The sequence below is a fragment of the Marmota marmota genome, unplaced genomic scaffold (assembly GCF_001458135.2).
Source record: "Marmota marmota marmota unplaced genomic scaffold, marMar, whole genome shotgun sequence".
NCBI lineage: Eukaryota > Metazoa > Chordata > Mammalia > Rodentia > Sciuridae > Marmota > Marmota marmota.
In genome coordinates, this window is record NW_025999900.1 from 36328911 (window position 1) to 36331454 (window position 2544).

General features: G+C 41.2%; 1 gene segment (V, D, J or C); it reads right to left on the reverse strand.

Moving 5' to 3' along the window:
- Window positions 1-283: 283 nt before the first annotated feature.
- Window positions 284-1471, reverse strand: LOC107148336. The segment is given in 2 exon segments: window positions 284-1086; window positions 1266-1471. Coding segments are annotated over 2 exon segments (456 nt in total).
- Between the last annotated feature and the right edge of the window lie 1073 nt (window positions 1472-2544).

Consider the following 2544-nt stretch of genomic DNA (forward strand, 5'->3'; position numbering starts at 1 on the left):
CCCCTATTCATAAGCAGACTCAGCTTTCACTCTATGCAGCACAAACCTTTAGGAAACATGAGCCCCACAAACATTTGTGTTATGCTCAGTATTGATTTGTCCAAATACTTATAAAGAGTGCTGGCACATTTTAGGAGCTGATAGATACTAGTTCAATAAATGAGTGAATAGACATTACCGCTATAGCATTTTTCACAAACCATTCCTACCAGTCTATCATTCCTACCATTCTGAGCTTCTTGGGAGCAGGAAGAAGAGTATGTAACATTTATCAGGTCTTTGATAAGTTTATTAATAAACAGTTAATGATTGGGTTTATTCCAATAATAGAACATTTTACATACTGAAAGTTAGCCACAATGCTTGCCTTTTGGTATACATAACCTATCCAGATTTGTGCTCCTATCTACAGTTCTTTTGTCAGATTTCTAGAAGCGGAAGTGCAGTCCTAAGTTTTTCTGTTCCCACCAGACCCAAAAGAAGACATGCTCTCCATATCCAAAGAATGACCAGGGGCTCTGATGGATCTGGTAGGAGAGAAGGAACACTGGGATTGATGTATTCAGAAGAGGCCCCAGGAGAACGTGAAGGGTGGCCAGATGAAAAATGTGGCTCAAATGAGCATCAGCACTTGTCTCCTGACCTCCCTGGCTGCTGGGGTCTTCTCCCTGCTCTGCAGGTGTCAGCCTTTAACTCCATACAAGGACCCAGGCTCGAGCCCTGCTGCAGAGGGTTCTGTCAAGCTGCGCCTGCTCAGCTGTAGATTTGGGTGCAGGTCGCAGGTGCCTGGGTAGCACTGTGTGACTACAGCACAGAAATAGGTGGCTGAGTCTCCATGCCGCACAGCTGTGATGTTCAAGCTGCTTCCATCCTTCAACAACGTGGCTTGGAGTCTTCCCTTCTGCTTCACATCCCCAGCTGAATACATGGAGAAGAGGTGTCTGAGACCTATCCCTGCATCCTCTCTGTACCACTGCAGACTGTTAAAACCACTGACTGAATAAGTGCAGCTCATAGAGGTGCCGTCTCCTTCCCAGGGTCTCAAGGAAGGAGGACTCTGCTCCACCTGGTTTCCTCCTTTCACCCCTGTTTGAAAGACAACAACACACACAATGTGTAACTGTGGTTCAGACCTTTCATAACTTTGTGCCTAAATCTCCCCCCCCCAAAAAATGTCAAATAAGTTCAAATTACACCCTTATCTGTCCCCTAAGTTTCAATGAATGTCCCCTGGAGCTCCCAGCTCTAAGAATCCCCCAACTCACAGCCAAGATGAAGCCAAAATATAACTAGCACAGATCCCTGCACCTTCTCCATCCTGATACTTTGTCTTGATACCCGAAATGCTGCCTAAAATTATGCAGCCAAAAGTCTTTCTTTCTTCGTCCTTTTGATGCAGTAAACCAGAGGGCTTTTCTGATTATGTGTCAACCAGTCAGAGATGAGCTTCTATTATGTAAACCTATTTTCTAACCATAAGGAAAGGCCTAGTCAACAGAGGGAAAGAGAGCCAGTGTCACCTGGTGGCCACAGACAGAATCATCAGAGAAATGTTACCACAGTGGGTGTGCACCTGTTGCGCAGGTGCAGCAGGGTAATTACTGCTCCTATATGGTAGGTAGTTTTTAACATTATAGGCCCCTGTAATGTGGTCATCAAACTATTTTATTTCCTTTCATTTATCTATGCATTGAGGTCTGAAGTGTGTCAGAGCAAAACTATCACCAGTGATAATAGAGCATGTGGGCAAAAGGGGGGAGAAAAATTAGATTGGAGTTCTCTTCAAAAAGCAACAACAATCTTAACTGATAAAATCAAGGATGGATGAAAAGAAAAAAAGAGGCTGAAACACATCACACACACATACACACACACACAAAAAAAAAAAAAAAAAAAACCTAGAAGGCCAACAGAACCATATCAAAGAGCAGAACATTGACAATGATTTTAGGAAATCTACTTTTGTAAGTAACATGCAGCTTCAGTAGACTCAACACGGAGGGGCTGAGGATCAACAGAAATTGTAAAGGGAAATAAGGGAAAATAATAATAAATTTTAGTAACTGAATCAAGACTGCAGCGTGAAAAAGAAATGTCTTCCTGATCATGAGTAAAACTTCAGGACTTGAGGCTTCATTATTATGTTTTTAAGCAACAGCAGTTGATGGCATCACATGAATTTAAGAATTAATTAAAAAAATAATTTGCTTCATATGCTTTGCCTCACTATTATCTTAATTTAAACTAAATTGTGAGTTGTATTTATATTTTTAATCATACTATAGTACACTACTATTGACAAAAGAAAATCCAACTGATTTTATCAATGCTATTTCAGATGACATTATAAGAATGCTCTGACAGGATAATTAAAAATAAAACTAGAAGCCCTCTTGGACTCATGCAAACTCAACTTTGTACCCCTGGAGGTCATAACTGTCCAACACACCACACACACACACACACACACACACACACACACACACAGAAAAAGTCTAGTAGAAGTTTGTCACTTACAGCTTTTCTATCTTATTTCTTCTGGAG